Below are 20,563 nucleotides of genomic sequence, written 5' to 3'. Positions count from 1 at the left end.
GCATAGGCACCAATAATCAATCACCCATCTCTCTCCATCCACTTTCAGTTTTACCCATCTCAATCCAGAGTTTACTTTCTTACACTCTATCACATACTCCCACAACTCCTGCTTCAGGAGTAGTGCTACTCCTTCCTTTGCTCTTGTCCTCTCACCAACCCCTGACTTTACTCCAACGACATTCCCAAACCACTCTTCCCCTTTACCCTTGAGCTTAGTTTCTCCCAGAGCCAAAACATCCAGGTTCCTTTACTTAAACATACCACCTATCTCCTTTTTTCTCATCTTGGTTACATCCACACACATTTAGACACCCTGTACATATTCATACTTGTTCACCTTCATCCATTCCTGACTTCACCCCACCCCACAGGAAACAGCATTGCCACCCCCTGCATCATTGAGGTAGCACCGAGAAACAGACGAAAAAGAAAAGGCTGCATCCACTCACACTCATTCTCTAGCTGTCATGTGTTATGCCCTGAAACCATAGCTCCCTATTCACATCCAGGCCCCACAGACCTTTCCATGGTTCAGTCCACTGACAGCATGTCGACCTCAGTTTACTGTATTTTTCCAATTCACTATCAATTGCATGCCTTCCACCCTCCTGTATGTTCAGGCCCCTAGCACTCAAATTTTTTTTTCACTCCTTCCTTCCACCTCCACTTTGGTTTCCTGCTTCTACTTATTCCCTCCACTTCTGACTACATATCCTTTGTCAACCTTTCCTTACTCATTCTTTCCATAAGCCCAAACCATTTCAACACACCCTTTTCTGCTCTCTCAACCACACTCTTTTTATTACCACAAATCTCTCTTACCCTCTCATAACTTATTCAATCAAACTACCTCACACCACATATAGTCCTCAAACATTTCATTCTTCATATATTTATAACTTTTCTGGGATATCTGTCACTTCCTTAATAGACAGTGATATTACATAATGCACAGCATTATTGAAATGAATTTTTTTCTTTGCAGAAAATTACTTTAGCTATTAACTGAGTTAGTGTCATCAGTTGATGTTCTATTTGTGGGAGAAAATTTTTTGATAAATCTGCCATTTCAGAAATCCTTTGCTTGGAAGCTGAAATTTTTTTTCAATGGTTTTTGATGCATTTTGCATGATTCTGACCTTCATTTCCACCATTAGTCACAACCTTTGAGATATCCCTTTAACCAATTATAATGAAGTTTTGGGAGTGGGAAATCATGAAAAGTAGTGATTTGCAATACAAATGTAGGTCACAATCATTTAAAAGACATCAAAAACAATCAGAAATTTTTTTCTACCAAACCAAACCTAAGCTGAACAGTGGCAATACCCAATTTTTCACATCTTTGCATTTTTTTCATGTAAATCATCATTTCTCTATATCCAGTAAAGATTTACAGGAACTATTGTACCAGACCTAGTAAATATATCTCCTGATATTGAAAACAATAAAAAGGGTTAAATCAATAATTTCATTTTTTGGTGAATAAATGACACATTTTGGGAACCATCCTGATATTTCATTAAGCACCAAAAAGTTTAAACTTTGCTTGCATAAGAGGAAATTTCATTCAGTTCTGGTATATTTCTTTTCTATATGTCAGTAATGATCACTTTTACATCAAAAATTATTTACTACATATATTTCCATCTATGCTTGCAAATAACTTCCACATGAATTATTGTTTTACATCATTTCTCTAAGACCATGACATAAATATTAGGAAATCATGAAAAGCACTTACCTCAAATCTTTCACTTTGCTCATCTTCTTCCTCAATAACACTTATGGACTCTTCTTCAGGAATCCCTTCACTGAAACAATATTGATAAGCTCAACATCAACTGCATCAGACAATTAAACAAAGAGGTCTGGATTTAATGAATATATATATCAGGGAAGAAAGAATACTGCCTACATATTTCCAGCATGTCATGGGTGGCAAATATGAGGGGCAAGAGTGGGTGGCTGGAAATCCTCCCTTCCTGTATCACTTTCCAAAAGATGGAACAGAACAAGGAGCCAAGTAAGGTATTTTCCCACTATGGCTCAGTCATCTATTCTGAATGCTACCTCACTTATGTGAGAAATGGCGAGGATGAATGGATGGTGAGAGTACGTGAACGTTGAAAGGAGACTTGTGGGAAGAATTCAAGGACAGATTGTAGAATGGCAAGAGGAGAGAGCAAATGAAGTGAGGGAGCTGATGAGGAATGGGAGGTATTTAGAGAAGTAGTGAATGCATGTGCAAGAGATGCATGTAGCATGCAAAAGGTGGGAAGTGGTCAGATTAAAAAGTTGCCAGTGAAAGAGAAAAAAGAGGTGTTTGGGCAATACTTACAAAGAGGGAGTGCAAATTATTGGGAGGATATGCATAAGAGAAAGCAGCAGGTCAAGAGGACGGTGCAGGGGTTGAAAAAGAGGGCAAACAAGAGTTGGGGTAAGATAGTATCATTAAGTATTTTGAATGACTGTTAAATGTGTTTGATGACTGAGTGGCACATGTAGGGTGTTTAGGTCAGGAAAGTATGCAAAGTGAGTCAGGGAGAGTGGTATGGTAAAAAGAGAAGGAGGGATGAAAGCCTTGCAGAAGATGATATCCGGTAAGGCAGCAGGACTGGATGGTATTGCAGTTGAATTTATTACGAAAAAGGGTGACTGTGTTATTGACTCATTGGTGAGGAAGTTCACTGCCAGTATGAATTGTGGTGAAGGTCTGAAGAGTGGAGGAATACATGTACAGTGCCACTGTATAAAGGCAAAGGGGATAAAGGTGTGGGAGTTAGGGGCTAGAAGCAGTAAGATTTCTGTATCAAGGGTGTAAAGTATGAGTACAAGTAGGAAGATAGGAGAGTGATTGGTTTCCAGTGAAGGTCAGTCTGTGGCAGGGGTGTGTGACATCATCATAGTTATCTAATATGTTTAAGGATGGGGTGGTTAGGGAGGTAAATACAAGAGTTCTGGAGGGGCAAATATGCAGTCTGTTAGGGATGAAAGGGCCTATGAAGTAAGTCAATTGTTGTTCGCAGATGATAAAGCACTGGTGGCTAATTTGAGTGAGAAACTGCAGAAGTTGGTGACTGACTTTGGAAAAGTGCATGAAAGGAGAAAGTTGAGAGTAAATATGAATAAGAGCAAGGTTGTTAGCTAAGTTCAGTAGGGTTGAGGGACAAGTTGGTTGGGGTGTAGGTTTGAATGGAGGAAAATCGGAGGAAGTGAAGTATTTTAGATATCTGGGAGTGGGCTTGGCAGCGAATGTAACCATGGAAGCAAAAGTATGTAATAGGGCAGGGGAGGGGGTGAAGGGAGGGGGTGAAGGTTCTGGGGGCAATGAAGAATGTGTGGAAAGAGAGAATGTTATTTCAAAGAGCAAAAATGGGTATGTTTGAAGGAACAGTAGTTTCAATAATATTACATGGTTGCGAGGTATGGGCTATATATAGGGTTGTGCAGAGGAGGGTAGATGTGTTGCAAATGAAACGTTTGAAGACAATATGTGGTGTGAGCTGGTGTGATTAAGTAATGAAAGGGTAAGAGATTTTTTTTTTTTTTTTTGCTTTGTCGCTGTCTCCCGCGTTTGCAAGGTAGCGCAAGGAAACAGACGAAAGAAATGGCCCAACCCACCCCCATACACATGTATATACATACGTCCACACACGCAAATATACATACCTACACAGTTTTCCATGGTTTACCCCAGACGCTTCACATGCCTTGATTCAATCCACTGACAGCACATCAACCCCGGTATACCACATCGATCCAATTCACTCTATTCCTTGCCCTCCTTTCACCCTCCTGCATGTTCAGGCCCCGATCACACAAAATCTTTTTCACTCCATCTTTCCACCTCCAATTTGGTCTCCCACTTCTCGTTCCCTCCACCTCCGACACATATATCCTCTTGGTTAATCTTTCCTCACTCATTCTCTCCATGTGCCCAAACCATTTCAAAACACCCTCTTCTGCTCTCTCAACCACGCTCTTTTTATTTCCACACATCTCTCTTACCCTTGCATTTCTTACTCGATCAAACCACCTCACACCACACATTGTCCTCAAACATCTCATTTCCACCACATCCATCCTCCTGCGCACCACTCTATCCATAGCCCACGCCTCGCAACCATACAACATTGTTGGAACCACTATTCCTTCAAACATACCCATTTTTGCTTTCAGAGATAATGTTCTCGACTTCCACACATTCTTCAAGGCTCCCAGGATTTTGGCCCCCTCCCCCACCCTATGATCCACTTCCACTTCCATGGTTCCATTCGCTGCCAGATCCACTCCCAGATATCTAAAACACTTTACTTCCTCCAGTTTTTCTCCATTCAAACTTACCTCCCAATTGACTTGACCCTTAACCCTACTGTACCTAATTACCTTGCTCTTATTCACATTTACTCTTAACTTTCTTCTTTCACACACTTTACCAAACTCAGTCACCAGCTTCTGCAGTTTCTTACATGAATCAGCCACCAGCGCTGTATCATCAGCGAACAACAACTGACTCACTTCCCAAGCTCTCTCATCCCCAACAGACTTCATACTTGCCCCTCTTTCCAAAACTCTTGCATTCACCTCCCTAACAACCCCATCCATAAACAAATTAAACAACCATGGAGACATCACACACCCCTGCCGCAAACTTACATTCACTGAGAACCAATCACTTTCCTCTCTTCCTACACGTACACATGCCTTACATCCTCGATAAAAACTTTTCACTGCTTCTAACAACTTGCCTCCCACACTATATATTCTTAATACCTTCCACAGAGCATCTCTATCAACTCTATCATATGCCTTCTCCAGATCCATAAATGCTACATACAAATCCATTTGCTTTTCTAAGTATTTCTCACATATATTCTTCAAAGCAAACACTTGATCCACACATCCTCTACCACTTCTGAAACCACACTGCTCTTCCCCAATCTGATGCACTGTACATGCCTTCACCCTCTCAATCAATACCCTCCCATATAATTTACCAGGAATACTCAACAAACTTATACCTCTGTAATTTGAGCACTCACTCTTATCCCCTTTGCCTTTGTACAATGGCACTATGAACGCATTCCGCCAATCCTCAGGCACCTCACCATGAGTCATACATACATTAAATAACCTTACCAACCAGTCAATAATACAGTCACCCCCTTTTTTAATAAATTCCACTGTAATACCATCCAAACCTGCTGCCTTGCCGGCTTTCATCTTCCGCAAAGAGAGATGTGTTTTAATAAAAAGAGTGTGTTTGAGAGAGCAGAAGTGGGTATTTAGAAATGGTTGGACATATGGAGAGAGTGAGTGAGGAAAAGTTGATAAAGAAGATATATGTGTCAACGATAGAGGGAACAAGAAGCAGGAGACCAAATTGGAGATGGAAGGATAGAGTGAATAAGAGTTTGGGCAATCAGGGCCTGAACATGCAGGAGGGTGAAAGGTATGCATGGAATAGAGTGAACTGGAACTGTGTGGTATACTGTAGTATGCTGTAGTTGCCCTTGACATTCCCAAAGATTTTGACTGAGTTTGGCATCAGGTTCTCATCTCTGAGCTCCCCTCTTTTGTCTCCACTCCCTCGATTTGCTCCTACATATCTAGCCTCCTCTCTGGCTAATCTATCTTTGTGGTTGTTGATGGCTTAACCTCTCCCCTTTTCTCAATCAACAGCAGTGTCCCTTTAGGTTCTGTCCTATTCCCAAAACTTTTTCTCTTTTTTTTTCAAATATTTCTTCTCCACAAATAATCAAATGCACTCATATGCAGACAACCCAACATTGCATTTATCCACATCCTTCAATCCTGCTTCTTCTTCTCTCACTCGATAAGCTTCTTGTCTTGACACAGCTTGCTCAATAAATTCAGACTTGGACAGGATATTTCAGAGGAGTAGACGCACTCTAGTTAAGTATAATACCTCCAAGACCTAGTTCCTACCCATGTTCTATTGAAAACTCCTCACAACTCTCATCTCTCCTTTGATGGTTCTGTCATTTCACCTCTTGACTCAATGAATATACATGGTATTACAGTAACATCCACTCTTTCTTGGAAACCCCATATCACAGGAATAGCTAAGTCTGCCTCTAAAAAACTGGGTGTCCTGTTCAGTCAAAACTTGTTTTCTTCTGAACAGTTAATCCATTTATAAAAGGACTGATTTTCCTTTGTATGCAATACTGCTTTCACATCTGGGAAGGTTCTAGCTTTGCATCCTTACTTGACTGAGCGGTCTGACTTACAAACTCTCCCAGAGTAACTTCCAAACTTGACCCTCTTGCCCTATGCCTCAATGTTGGCTCACTTTCCCTCTTCTATAGGTATTACTTTGGTTGTTCCTCCTGGGAACTTGCTGCTTGTATGCCCCTACCACTAGCCAGACCACACAATACTTGGCAAGCTCCTGCATCACATGATTATTGTGTGGCCATTGTTAACTCAAGCGTGGACTTTTCAAAAGACAGGTTTTTCACTGCCTCCAAACCTTGTAAATACTTTCCTTCATCTTTTCTATTTCTTTCATTATTTTCTCTATAATTCAATTTGGGTCCAACCTTGATGTGGACTTTAGTCTGTGACAAGCTTTCAACATGAAAAAAAAAATTGCTATCATGTGAGGAAGCTACCTCTACCAGTCCATCTTTTTATGCAAACAAAATTCACTAATATGTGGGTGTGTGCTGTAAGAAGTGCATCCAAAACTGCAGTGAGAGTTGGCAGGCAGAGTAAGTGTGGGTCCTGGATGGAACACTCCATGTTCCCATCAGCAGGTGAGCCTCACAATCATCACCACTGTATTAAGATCTATGAAAATTCTGCAATTTGAGTATACAGTGAACCTTCGATTTAATAACCTAATACAGGAAGGGGTGTCCATTAATGTTGAAATGTGTATATTGAATGTAACCTATGGGCCATTTTTCTAATAACACAAAACATACAGAAATACAATATATAGTTCACATGCTTTCTTTTATTCAATCACTTGATGCCTTTTTGAATTGTTTATTATACTTTGTCGCTGTCTCCCCCATTAGCAAGGTAGTGCAAGAAAACAGACGAAAGAATAGCCCAACCCATCTACATATACATTTATATACATACACATCCACACACATACATATACATACCTATACATCTCAACATATACATATATATATACATACACACACAGACATATACATATATAGACATGTACATAATTCATAGTCTGCTCTTATTCATTCCTGTCGCCAGCCCCCTACACATAAAATGACAACCCCCTCACCTCGCATGTGCGCGAGGTAGCACTAGGAAAAGACAACAAAGGCCACATTCGTTCACACTCAGTCTCTAGCTGTCATGTATAATGCACCAAAACTACAGCTCCCTTTCCACATCCAGGCCCCACTAACCTTTCCATGGTTTACCCCATACGTTTCACATGCCCTGGTTCAATCCACTGACAGCACGTCGACCCCGGTATACCACATCGTTCCAATTCACTCTATTCCTTGCACGCCTTTCACCCTCCTGCATGTTCAGGCCCCAATCACTCAAAATCTTTTTCATTCCATCTTTCCACCTCCAGTTTGGTCTACCACTTCTCGTTCCCTCCACCTCTGACACATACATCCTCATTGTCAATCTTTCCTTATTTGTTTTCACCATGTGACCAAACCATTTCAAAACACCCTCTTCTGCTCTCCCAACCACACTCTTTTTATTACCACACATATCTCTTACCCTTCCATTACTTACTCGGTCAAACCACTTCACACCACATACTGTCGTCAAACATCTCATTTCCAGCACATCCACCCTCCTCCGCACAGCTCTATCTATAGCCCACGCCTCACAACCATATAACATTGTCGGAACCCCTATTCCTTCAAACATACTCATTTTTTAATTGAATGGATTGAAAATCATTAAATAAATAAAGTCACAATTCTCTTTATTCAACCCAACCACACAAGAGCTTGAGGCAGACAGACTGAAACAAAATGAGTAAACCACAAGTTACCAAAGGCAAGTGCGATAGGAAATGTGCAAGGTGCAGCATTAGAGATTTTTTCTATTTCTTAAATTACTATTAATTAATGTATTATGACTTGCCCAGTCTGTTAAGTCTGGAATCCGTTATATTGGGGTCCATTAAATTGAGGGTTTAATGTACTTGCTAAAGTGATTTTCCTTTAACCTGCCATGTTTCTTTGTTAATATGGCACCCAAACGTCCAGAAACATCTTCCCCAGAACTAGCAGTTAGAAGGAAGAGAACCTCTCTGATCTTTGAAACAAAGCTCAAAATGTTATGACATGCTAAGGCTAGTGAGGAAGCCTGAGCAGAGTAGAAAGTGCACAAAAACTATGGTGAGGGTTGACAGGTCGAGCAAGCATGGGTGAAATGTGCTATGTTCCCGCCAGCAGGTCAGTCTCGCAGTTACCAGCATTCTGTATGAATCTATGTTACGTGTATGATTCTGGTACACCTGCTAATGTGATTTTTCCAGCAAACAGCTGTGTTTTAATTTTGGTACACCTGTTAATGTGATTTTCCTGCAACTGGCTGTGTTTGTGTTTCTTCATATGAACATCCAAACATCCAACAACATCATCTCCTATCACACACCCTGCAACCAAATGGGAGAGAACCTCTCTAATCCTTACTAAGACATGAAGCTAGAAATCTTACAATGCACTGATGCAGGGGAGGGATCACCAGCACATGGATGTGCTTACATCCAAGGTGAATCTAAAATCCATAACATAAAAGAGAATGCACAGCAAATTTGAAGTACAGTGGTCCACTCTACTCCACTGTCTGCTAAGGGTAAGAATTTCCCTTATGAAGGTGAAAAAATGCTCTTGTTATACAAAAAGCATGAGACGAAGCAGCAAGGCATTTTTAGTAACCTTCAGCTCTCTCTAAAGTACTTATGTAAAGAAGATAAAGCAGCTGAGCCAGAGCCATCTCAAGCTAGATAAGTTTATTCAACTTGACATGAAGGCAATGGGCAAATCAGCCAATGCTGATTTTGAAACTGCTGAACACATCCAATTTTTCTCTGTGTTTATTAGTTCACATTTGCAATTTCCATTTGTGAGTTTTTGCATAAGTTAACCCCCATGAAGCAAGGGATGGGTATATCACACTTTCTGAATAATCTAACACATTAAAAAATACCTAACCAGAATTTTTTGTTGATTAAAGAGGATGACTCCTCAAGCATTTTGTATAACAGAGGTTTTACTGTAAAAAGGAAAGCCTAATAACATCAAGTAAAAATATGTTACTGGACCCATGCAACATGTTAGTCTACTGAGTAAAGACAAATCTTTTATTTAGTAAATTTTCTAAATTCAAACATTATTGTACAATATTCAGACAATCTTTTTTACTTGTTCAGCATTCCCTACAATAGCAATGAAGTGCAAGGAAGAGAATAATTATGTCCAAACATATTCACGTCAACTCAAATGCAATCATGTATAATGCATAAAAATACCATTCAAAGATTATATATCATATCTCAATTCATTCTAGCTCACCTTTCCTGCTTCATCATGGCAGTATTGGGAAAGGACAACCAAACTTTCAAGGAAAAATTGTCATTTAAATCCTGTTTCCACCTTTGAAAAATATTACAGGAGAAAAGGATTTCCTGCAACATCATCCCTCCCTGCTCCAGCCACTCTTGCTCACCTTCTATGACATGCAAGATATTCATAGGTAATAATCTCCTTCCTCAAACCCAAAGCTAGTATAAAAAGTATTATGTAGTAGCATGTCTGGTCATTCTTGGTGGAGACAAATATGACGGTATGTAGTGGTTTCAGGTTAAGAGAATAACGTGTGAAAGAAGGGGTGAAAGTGAGTCAATTTGTAAAAGGAGGACAGTGTAGAGATACTAAGAAAAACTGAGTGAAGAGTGGCATAGATAAATGAAACAAAGGGATTGGAAGAGGAGTAAATGCTATTTAGGGAAAAAGTGCTTGCATGCGCAGGTGATGTGTGTGTGTTAGAGAGCAGACTTATGACAAAGGGTAGTGAGTGGTGGGATGCAGAAGTTATATTGCTAGTGAAAGAGAAAAGAGGTGTCTGGCTGGTACATACAGGAAAGGAGTCCCACTGCTTAGGTGTACAAGAAGTGGTGGAAAGTCCACAGAACTAAAAAAAGAAGCCAAATGAGAGATGAGATGAGGGAGTGTTCCTGAAAAGAACGGGCATCAGAGATATAGATGAAAATAAAGATAGTGCAACAATGAATTTCAGGGAAAATAAGAAAATGCTTTGGAAGGAGGTGAATAGGGTAAAAAAACAAGAAAACAAATTAGAGTGAAAGTGAGGCAACCATATGTGTAGGAAGAGAGGAAAGTGATTGGTTCTCAGTGAATGTAGATTTGAGGCAGGGGTGTGTGATGTCTCCATGGTCGTTTAATTTGTTTATGGATGGGGTTGTTAGGGAGGTGAAAGCAAGAGTTTTGAAAAGAGGGGCAAGTATGCAGTCTGTTGGGGATGAGAGAGCTTGGGAAGTGTCAGTTGTTGTTCGCTGATGATACAGCGCTGGTGGCTGATTCATGTATGAGACACTGCAGAAGCTGGTGACTTAGTTTGGTAAAGTGTGTGAAAGAAGAAAGTTAAGAGTAAATGTGAAAAAGAGCAAGGTTATTAAGTACAGTAGGGTTGAGGGTCAAGTCAATTGGGAGGTAAGTTTGAATGGAGAAAAACTGGAGGGAATTAAAGTGTTTTAGATATCTGGTAGTGGATCTGGCAGCGGATGGAACCATGGAAGCGGATGTGAATCATAGGGTGGGGGAGGGGGCGAAAATTCTGGGAGCCTTGAAGAATGGAAGTCAAGAACATTATCTCGGAAAGCAAATATGGGTATGTTTGAAGGAATAGTGTTCCAACAATATTGTATGGTTGCGAGGCGTGGGCTATGGATAGAGTTGTGCGCAGGAGGGTGGATGTGGTGGAAATGAGCTGTTTGAGGACAATATGTGGTGTGAGGTGGTTTGATCGAGTAAGTAATGTAAGGGTAAGAGAGATGTGTGGAAATAAAAAGAGTGTGGTTGAGAGAGCAGAAGAGAGTGTTTTGAAATGGTTTGGTCACATGGAGAGAATGAGTGATGAAAGATTGACCAAGAGGATATATGTGTCAGAGGTGGAGGGAACGAGGAGAAGTGGGAGACCAAATTGGAGGTAGAAAGATGGAGTGAAAAAGATTTTGTGTGATCGGGGCCTGAACATGCAAGAGGGTGAAAGGTGTGCAAGGAATAGAGTGAATTGGAACAATGTGGTATACTGGGGTTGACGTGCAGTCAATGGATTGAACCACGGCATGTGAAGCGTCTGGGGTAAACCATGGAAAGTTCTGTGGGGCCTGGATGTGGAAAGGGAACTGTGGTTTCGGTGCATTATTACATGACAGCTAGAGACTGAGTGTGAACGAATGGGGCCTTTGTTGTCTTTTCCTAGCGCTACCTCGCACACATGAGGGGGGAGGGGGTTGTTATTCCATGTGTGACGAGGTGGCGATGGGAATCAATAAAGGCAGACAGTATGAATTATGTACATGTGTATATATGTATGTCTGTGTGTGTATATATATGTGTACATTGAGATGTATAGGTATGTATATTTGCGTGTGTGGACGTGTATGTATATACATTGTATGTGGGTGGGTTGGGCCATTCTTTCGTCTGTTTCCTTGTGCTACCTCGCTAATGCGGGAGACAGCGACAAAGCAAAACAAAATAAAATAAAACAAAAAAAATGTTTTGGAAGGAGGTAAATAAAGTGCGTAAGACAAGGGAACAAATGGGAACTTCAATGAAGGGGGCTAATGGTAAGGTGATAACAAGTAGTGGTGATGCGAGAAGGAGATGGAGTGAGTATTTTGAAGGTTTGTTGAATGTGTTTGATGATAGAGTGGTAGATATAGGGTGTTTTGGTCAAGGTGGTGTGCAAAGTGAGAGGGTTAGGGAGGGTGATTTGGTAAACAGAGAAGAGGTAGTAAAAGCTTTGCGGAAGATGAAAGCCGGCAAGGCAGCAGGTTTGGATGGTACTGCAGTGGAATTTATCAAAAAAGGGGGTGACTGTATTGTTGACTGGTTGGTAAGGTTATTTAATGTATGTATGATTCATGGTGAGGTGCCTGAGGATTGGCAGAATGCTTGTATAGTGCCATTGTACAAAGGCAAAGGGGACAAAGGTGAGTGCTCAAATTACGGAGGTATAAGTTTATTGAGTATTCCTGGGAAATTATATGGGAGGGTATTGATTGAGAGGGTGAAGGCATGTACAGAGCATCAGATTGGGGAAGAGCAGTGTGGTTTCAGAAGTGGTAGAGGATGTGTGGATCAGGTGTTTGCTTTGAAGAATGTATGTGAGAAATACTTAGAAAAGCAAATGGATTTGTATGTACCATTTATGGATCTGGAGAAGGCATATGAAAGAGTTGATAGAGATGCTCTGTGGAAGGTATTAAGAATATATGGTGTGGGAGGCAAGTTGTTAGAAGTAGTGAAAAGTTTTTATCGAGGACGTAAAGCATGCGCACGTGTAGGAAGAGAGGAAAGTGATTGGTTCTCAGTGAATGTAGATTTGCGGCAGGGGTGTGTGATGTCTCCATGGTTGTTTAATTTGGTTATGGATGGGTTTGTTATGGAGGTGAATGCAAGAGTTTCGGAAAGAGGGGCAAGTATGCAGTCAGTTGTGGATGAGAGAGCTTGGGAAGTGAGTCAGTTGTTGTTCGCTGATGATACTGCACTGGTGGCTGATTCATGTGACAAACTGCAGAAGCTGGTGACTGAGTTTGGTAAAGTGTGTGAAAGAAGAAAGTTGAGAGTAAATGTGAATAAGAGCAAGGTTATTAGGTACAGTAGGGTTGAGGGTCAAGTCAATTGGGAGGTAAGTTTGAATGGAGAAAAACTGGAGGAAGTAAAGTGTTTTAGATATCTGGGAGTGGATTTGGCAGCAGATGGAACCATGGAAGCAGAAATGAATCATAGGGTGGGGGAGGGGGCAAAAATTCTGGGAGCCTTGAAGAATGTTTGGAAGTTGAGAACATTATCTCGGAAAGCAAAAATGGGTATGTTTGAAGGAATAGTGGTTCCAACAATATTGTATGGTTGCAAGGCGTGGGCTATGGAAAGAGTTGTGCGCAGGTGGGTGGATGTGGTGGAAATGAGATGTTTGAGGACAATATGTGGTGTGAGGTGGTTTGATTGAGTAAGTAATAATAGGGTAAGAGGGATGTGTGGTAATAAAAAGTGTGTGGTTGAGAGAGCAGAAGAGGGTGTTTTGAAATGGTTTGGTCACATGGAGAGAATGAGTGAGGAAAGATTGACCAAGAGGATATATGTGTCAGAGGTGGAGAGTTAAGCAAAAGTTGTGGGATACATGTTGGTTTAGTAAGGGCTGTGTGATATCACTGTGGCTTGAGCCAGGGCATGTGAAGCACCCGGGGTAGACCATACATAGGTCTGTGGGGCCTGGATGTGGAGGGGAAGCTGTGGTTTTGGTGCATTGCACATGACAGCTAGAGACTAAGTGTGAATGAATGTGGCCTTTTTTTGTCTGTTCCTGGCTCTGCCTTGCTGTGGGGTGGGGGGGATGCTTTTTTGTGTGTGGTGGGGTGGTGACGAGAATGGATGAAGGCAGCGAGTATTTATATGAACATGTGTATATATATGTCTGAGCATGTATATGTTATATGGTTGCAAGGCGTGGGCTATAGATAGAGTTGAGTGGAGGAGGGTGAAGGTGCTGGAAATGGGATGTTTGAGGACAATATGTGGTGTGAGGTGGTTTGATTGAGTAAGTAATGAAATGGTAGAGATGTGTGGTAATAAAGAGAGTGTGGTTGAGAAAGCAGAAAAGGGTGTTTTGAAATGGCTTGGTCACATGGAGAGAATGAGTAAGGAAAGACTGACAAAGAGGATATATGTGTCAGAGGTGGAGGGAACGAGGAGAAGTGGGAGACCAAATTGGAAGTCGAAAGATGGAGTGAAAAAGATTTTGAGTGATCGGGGCCTGAACATGCAGGAGAGTGAAAGACATGCAAGGAATAGAGTGAATTGGAACGATGTGGTGTAACGGGGTCGACGTGCTGTCAATGGATTGAACCAGGGCATGTGAAGCATTTGGGGTAAAAACCATGGAAAGTTTTGTGGGGCCTGGATGTGGAAAGGGAGCTGTGGTTTCAATGCATTATACATGACAGCTAGGGACTGAGTGTGAACGAATATGGCCTTTGTTGTCTTTTCCTAGCGCTACCTCACGCGTATGCGGGGGGAGGGGGTTGTCATTCCATGTGTGGCGAGGTGGCAACAGGAATGAATAAAGGCAGCAAGTATGAATTATGTACATATGTATATATGTATATGTCTGTGTATGTATATATATATGTACACGTTGAAATGTATAGGCATGTATATGTGTGTGTCTGTACATGTATGTATATACATGTGTATGTGGGTGGGTTAGGCCATTCTTTCGTGTGTTTCCTTGAGCTACCTCGCTAATGCGGGAGACAGCGACAAAGTATAATATTTTACTATTATTTATTTTGCTTTGTCGTTGTCTCCCGCATTAGCGAGGTAGCACAAGGAAACAGACGAAAGAATGGCCCAACCCACCTACATACACATGTATATACATACACATCCACACACACAAATATACATACCTATACACCTCCATGTACACATATATACACACACACAGACATATACATATATACACATGTACATAATTCATACTATCAGCCTTTATTTATTCCCATCGCCACCTCACCACACATGGAATACCATCCCCCTCCCCCTCATGTGTGCGAGGTAGCGCTAGGAAAAGACAACAAAGGCCACTTTCGTTCACACTCAGTCTCTAGCTGTCATGTAATAATGCACCGAAACCACAGCTCCCTTTCCACATCCAGGCCCCACAGATCTTTAAATGGTTTACCCCAGACGCTTCACATGCCCTGGTTCAATCCATTGACAGCACATCGACCCCGGTATACGACATCATTCCAATTCACTCTATTCCTTCCACGCCTTTCACCCTCCTGCATGTTCAGGCCCCAATCATTCAAAATCTTTTTCACTCCATCTTTCCACCTAAAATTTGGTCTCCCACTTCTTGTTCCCTCCACCTCCGACACATATATCCTCTTGGTCAATCTTTCCTCACTCATTCTCTTCATGTGATCAAACCATTTCAAAACACCCTCTTCTGCTCTCTCAACCATACTCTTTTTATTTCAACACATCTCTCTCACCCTTACATTACTTACTCGATCAAACCACCTCACACCACATATTGTCCTCAAACATCTCATTTCCACCACATCCACCCTCTGGCACACAACTCTATCCATAGCCCATGCCTCGCAACTATACAACATTGTTGGAACCACAATTCCTTCAAACATACCCATTTTTGCTTTCCCAGATAATGTTCTCGACTTCCACACATTCTTCAAGGCTCCCAGAATTTTCGCCCCCTCCCCCACCCTATAATTCACTTCTGCTTTCATGGTTCCATCCGCTGCCAGATCCACTCCCAGATATCTAAAACACTTCACTTCCTCCACTCTTTCTCCATTCAAACTTACCTCCAAAATGACTTGACCCTCAACCCTACCGTACCTAATAACCTTCCTCTTATTCACATTTACTCTTAACTTTCTTCTTTCACACACTTTACCAAACTCAGTTACCAGCCTCTGCAGTTTCTCATATGAATCAGTCACCAGCGCTGTATCATCAGCGAACAACAACTGACTCACTTCCCAAGCTCTCTCATCCACAACAGACTGCATACTTGCCCCTCTTTCCAAAACTCTTGCATTCACCTCCCTAACAACCCTATCCATAAACAAATTAAACAGCCATGGAGACATCACACATCCCTGCCGCAAACCTACATTCACTGAGAACCAATCACTTTCTTCTCTTCCTACAAGTACACATGCCTTACATCCTTGATAAAAACTTTTCACTGCTTCTAACAACTTGCCTCCCACACCATATATTCTTAATACCTTCCACAGAACATCTCTATCAACTCTATCATAAGCCTTCTCCAGATCCATGAATGCTACATACAAATCCATTTGCTTTTCTAAGTATTTCTCATATACATTCTTCAAAGCAAACACCTGATCCACACATCCTCTACCACTTCTGAAACCACACTGCTCTTCCCCAATCTGATGCTCTGTACATGCCTTCACCCTCTCAATCAATACCCTCCCATATAATTTACCACGAATGCTCAACAAACATATACCTCTGTAATTTGAGCACTCACTCTTATCCCCTTTGCCTTTGTACAATGGCACTATGGAAGCATTCTGCCAACCCTCAGGCACCTCACCATGAGTCATACATACATTAAATAACCTTACCAACCAGTCAACAAGACAGTCACCTCCTTCTTTAATAAATTCCACTGCAATACCATCCAAACCTGCTGCCTTGCCGGCTTTCATCTTCTGCAAAGCTTTTACTACCTCTTCTCTGTTTACCTAATCATTTTCCCTAACCCTCTCACTTTGCACACCACCTCGACCAAAACACCCTATATCTGCCACTCTATCATCAAACACATTCAACAAACCTTAAAAATACTCACTCCACTCCATCTCCTCACATCACCACTACTTGTTATCACCTCCCCATTAGCCCCCTTCACTGAAGTTCCCATTTGTTCCCTTGTCTTACGCACTTTATTTACCTCCTTCCAAAACATCTTTTTATTCTCCCTAAAATTTAATGATACTCTCTCACCCCAACTCTCATTTGCCCTCTTTTTCACCTCTTGCACCTTTCTCTTGACCTCCTGCCTCTTTCTTTTATACCTCTCCCACTCATTTGCATTTTTTCCCTGCAAAAATTGTCCAAACGCCTCTCTCTCCTCTTTCACTAATAATCTTACTTCATCCCACCACTCACTATCCTTTCTAATCAACCCACCTCCCACTCTTCTCATGCCACAAGCATCTTTTGCGCAAGCCATCACTGCTTCCCTAAATACATCCCATTCCTCCCCCACTCCCCTTACCTCCTTTGTTCTCACCTTTTTCCATTCTGTACTCAGTCTCTCCTGGTACTTCCTCACACAAGTCTCCTTCCCAAGCTCACTTACTCTCACCACTCTCTTCACCCCAACATTCTCTCTTCTTTTCTGAGAACCCCTACAAATCTTCACCTTCGCCTCCACAAGATAATGATCAGACATCCCTCCAGTTGCACCTCTCAGCACATTAACATCCAAAAGTCTCTCTTTCACACGCCTATCAATTAACACGTAATCCAATAACGTTCTCTGGCCATCTCTCCTACTTACATACGTATACTTATGTATATCTCGCTTTTTAAACCAGGTATTCCCAATCATCAGTCCTTTTTCAGCACATAAATCTACAAGCTCTTCACCATTTCCATTTACAACACTGAACACCCCATGTATACCAATTATTCCCTCAACTGCCACATAACTCACCTTTGCATTCAAATCACCCATCACTATAACCCAGTCTTGTGCATCAAAACCACTAACACACTCATTCAGCTGCTCCCAAAACACTTGCCTCTCATGATCTTTCTTCTCATGCCCAGGTGCATATGCACCAATAATCACCCATCTCTCTCCATCAACTTTCGGTTTTACCCATATCAATCTAGAATTTACTTTCTTACACTCTATCACATACTCCCACAACTCCTGTTTCAGGAGTAGTGCTACTCCTTCCCTTGCTCTTGTCCTCTCACGAAACCCTTGACTTTACTCCCAAGACATTCCCAAACCACTCTTCCCCTTTACCCTTGAGCTTCGTTTCACTTATAACCAAAACATTCAGGTTCCTTTCCTCAAACATACTACCTATCTCTCCTTTTTTCTCATCTTGGTTACATCCACACACATTCAGACACCCCAATCTGAGCCTTTGAGGAGGATGAGCACTCCCCGCGTGACTCCTTCTTCTGTTTCCCCTTTTAGAAAGTTAAAATACAAGGAGGGGAGGATTTCTGGCCCCCCGCTCCTGTCCCCTTTAGTATAATATATAAATAAATTTTTAAAATATATGTATATGTATAAGTTGAAATGTATACGTATGTATATGTACGTGTGTGGGCATTTATGTATATATATATGTGTAATGAAAACGTGTATGTGGGTGGGTTGGACCATTCTTCGTCTGTTTCCTTGCACTACCTCACTAATGTGGGAGATGGCGGTCAAGATAATGAAAAAAATTAAAAATAAAAATAATACCTCGCAAACGCGGGAGACAGCGGCAAAAAAAAAAACAATAAGTTTTTATCGAGGATGTAAAGCATGTGTACGAGTGGGAAGAAAGGAAAGTGATTAGTTCTCAGTGAATGTCAGTTTGCAGCAGGGGTGCGTGATGTCTCCATGGTTGTTTAATTTGTTTATGGATGGGGTTGTTAGGGAGGTGAACGCAAGAGTTCTGGAAAGAGGGGCAAGTATGCAGTCTGTTGTGGATGAGAGGGCTTGGGAAGTAAGTCAGTTCTTGTTCGCTAATGATACATCGCTGGTGGCTGATTCGGGTGAGAAACTGCAGAAGCTTGTAACTGAGTTTGGTAAAGTGTGTGAAACGAGAAAGCTGAGAGTAAATGTGAATAAGAGCAAGGTTATTAGGAATGAGGAGGCGAATGTTCTGGGAGCATTGAAAAATGTGTGGAAGGCAAGAACATTATCTTGGAAAGCAAAAATAGGTATGTTTGAAGGAATAGTGGTTCCAATAATCTTATATGGATGCGAGGTGTGGGCTATAAATATGGTTGTGCGGAGGAGGGTGAATGTGTTGGAAATGAGATGTTTGAGGACAATATGTGGTGTGAGGTAGTTTGATCGAGTAAGTAATGAAAGGGTAAGAGAGATGTGTGGTAACTGAAAGAGTGTGATTGAGAGAGCAGAAGAGGGTGTATTGAAATGGTTTGGTCACCTGGAGAGAAAGAGAGGAAAGACTGACAAAGAGAACATATGTGTCAGAGGTGGGGGGAACGAGGAGAAGTGAGAGACCAAATTGGAGGTGGAAGGATGGAGTGAAAAAGAATTTGAGCGATCGGGGGGCCTGAACATGCGGGAGGGTGAAAGGCATGCAAGGAATAGAGTGAATTGGAACAATGTGCTATACCGGGATCGATGTGCTGCCAATGGATTGAACCAGGGTCTGTGAAGCGTCTCGAGGTAAACCATGGAAAGTTTTGTGGGGCCTGGATGTGGAAAGGGAGCTGTGGTTTTGGCGCATTATACATGACTGCTAGAGATTGAGTGTGAATGAATGTGGCCACTGTTGTCTTTTCCTGGTGCTACCTTGTGCACACACGGGGGGAGGGGGTTGTCATTTCATGTGTGGCAGGGTGACAACGGGAATGAAAAAAGCAGCAAGTATGAATCATGTTCATGTGTTTATATGTATATGCCTGTGTATGTATGTATATGTATACGTTGAAATGTAGAGGTATGTATACGTGCGTGTGTTGACGTGTATGTATATACATGAGTACGTGGGTGGGTTGGGCCATTATTTCGTCTGTTTCCTTGCACTATCTCGCTAACATGGGAGACAGCGACAAAAGTATAATAAATAAAATAAAACAATGATATATAAATGGATGGAGTGATAAGAGAGGAAAGCAAAACTAGGAAAAAGGGGTGCAGAGATGGAGTGTGGCGGTGAAATATAGTGGCTGGAATCAAGCTTGTCTGTGGAAGATACTTTGCTGTTTGCAGAGTGAAGAGGAGTTGCAGAGGGTTGTAAGTGTGTTTTATGATGGGTGTAAGCAGAGGAGATTAAAGGGAAATGCAAAGAAAAGCAAGGCAATGGTGTTTGAATGGAAATCGAGTGAAAGTATAGATTTTGTAAAACCAAAAACAGTGAAAGAACAAAATGTACTAAATTGCGCTTTGGATATGGGTGGAGAAAGACTGGAAGAAGAGAGGGAATTTAAGTATCAGGGAGCTGTCTTGGATAAATGTGGTGATATGGAAGGAGAGATAAGGAAGAGAGCAGAAAAGGGTAGAAGAGTCACTGGGTCCCTTGACAGAATAATGAAGTTTAGAGGTAAGGAGGAGAGGATTAAGGGGCAGCATAGCCCTCCCAACCATGACCCATGCAACTGAAACATGGACATGAAGCACAGAGGTCAAGAATTCATGCTGTGAAAATGAGCTATTTGAGAAGAGCATGTAGTGTGACTAGATGGAATGAATAAAGAAATGAAAGGGTATATGAGAGATGTGGTATGGCAAGGAATGTAGAGGGAATGAATTGTAGAGTGGTAGAATGTGTGAAACATAATACTTTGAGGTGGTTTGGTTATGTGGAAAGAATGCAAAACTGGGAGTGTACGAGGAGAGTGTATGATAGTGCAATCAAAGGTGTTGGTGTGAGTGGAAAACCACCTGCGACATGGGCACAGAGGGTGGAGGAATACTGGAGGGAGAGAAACAGAAGAAGAATGCATGGAATGGTGTATGTTAGGGAGGCATATAAGGACAGGGATAAGTGGAAATTCTTCTGC

General features: G+C 41.6%; 1 protein-coding gene across 1 annotated transcript in view; it reads right to left on the bottom strand.

Annotated features, from left to right (window-relative positions):
- LOC139765800 (uncharacterized) overlaps positions 1 to 20,563 on the bottom strand; it is a 357,196-nt gene that overhangs the window by 245,638 nt on the left and 90,995 nt on the right. The window contains exon 11 of the mRNA XM_071693594.1: positions 1,747 to 1,816. Within this exon, the coding sequence (XP_071549695.1) occupies positions 1,747 to 1,816 (70 nt within the window). The remainder of the gene's footprint in view (positions 1 to 1,746; positions 1,817 to 20,563) is intronic.

The sequence above is a fragment of the Panulirus ornatus genome, chromosome 56 (genome assembly GCF_036320965.1).
Source record: "Panulirus ornatus isolate Po-2019 chromosome 56, ASM3632096v1, whole genome shotgun sequence".
Lineage (NCBI taxonomy): Eukaryota > Metazoa > Arthropoda > Malacostraca > Decapoda > Palinuridae > Panulirus > Panulirus ornatus.
The sequence above is the reverse complement of the archived record's forward strand: the minus strand, read 5'-3'. Positions and strand labels throughout refer to the sequence as shown.